The sequence below is a fragment of the Sinocyclocheilus rhinocerous genome, unplaced genomic scaffold (genome assembly GCF_001515625.1).
Source record: "Sinocyclocheilus rhinocerous isolate Xijiao unplaced genomic scaffold, SAMN03320098_v1.1 scaffold43889, whole genome shotgun sequence".
NCBI classification, from domain to species: domain Eukaryota; kingdom Metazoa; phylum Chordata; class Actinopteri; order Cypriniformes; family Cyprinidae; genus Sinocyclocheilus; species Sinocyclocheilus rhinocerous.
The window spans coordinates 1-501 of NW_015636492.1; the positions used below are offsets into that span (position 1 = coordinate 1).

The 501-nt window shown below is 39.7% G+C and overlaps 1 protein-coding gene across 1 annotated transcript; it reads left to right on the forward strand.

Annotated features, from left to right (window-relative positions):
- Nucleotides 1-3: 3 nt before the first annotated feature.
- LOC107747765 (zinc finger protein 239-like) lies at nt 4-498 on the forward strand (the record flags this gene model as incomplete). Its single annotated transcript, XM_016562353.1, has 1 exon — nt 4-498. A coding segment is annotated over one exon (495 nt), but the record flags the coding sequence as incomplete, so codon positions are not given.
- Between the last annotated feature and the right edge of the window lie 3 nt (nt 499-501).

Here is a 501-nt window from a genome sequence, read left to right on the forward strand (position 1 = left end):
ACTGGAGAGAAACCATTTACTTGTGATCAGTGTGGGAAGAGTTTCACTCAATCATCAACTCTTAAGGGACACATGATCATCCACACTGGAGAAAAACTGTACTCTTGTGATCAGTGTGGGAAGAGTTTCACACGATCATCAACTCTTAAGGGACACATGAACATCCACACTGGAGAAAAACTGTACGCATGTGATCAATGCTGCAAAACGTTTTTGAGGGCTTCAAACCTGAAGAATCACCTGAGAGTTCATACAAAGGAGAAAACACATTCATGTTATCTGTGTGGAAAGAGTTTTTCATTTCTACACAATTTAAAAGTACATCAGAAAATACATACTGGTGTGAGAGAGTACATGTGCTTTGAGTGTGAAAAGACTTTTACTTCAGCTGCACATTTAAAACAGCACGAGAGGATTCACACTGGAGAGAAACCTTACATGTGTTCACAATGTGATAAGAGATTCAGTCAGTCAGGAGACCTGAAAAGACATGAGAGGATC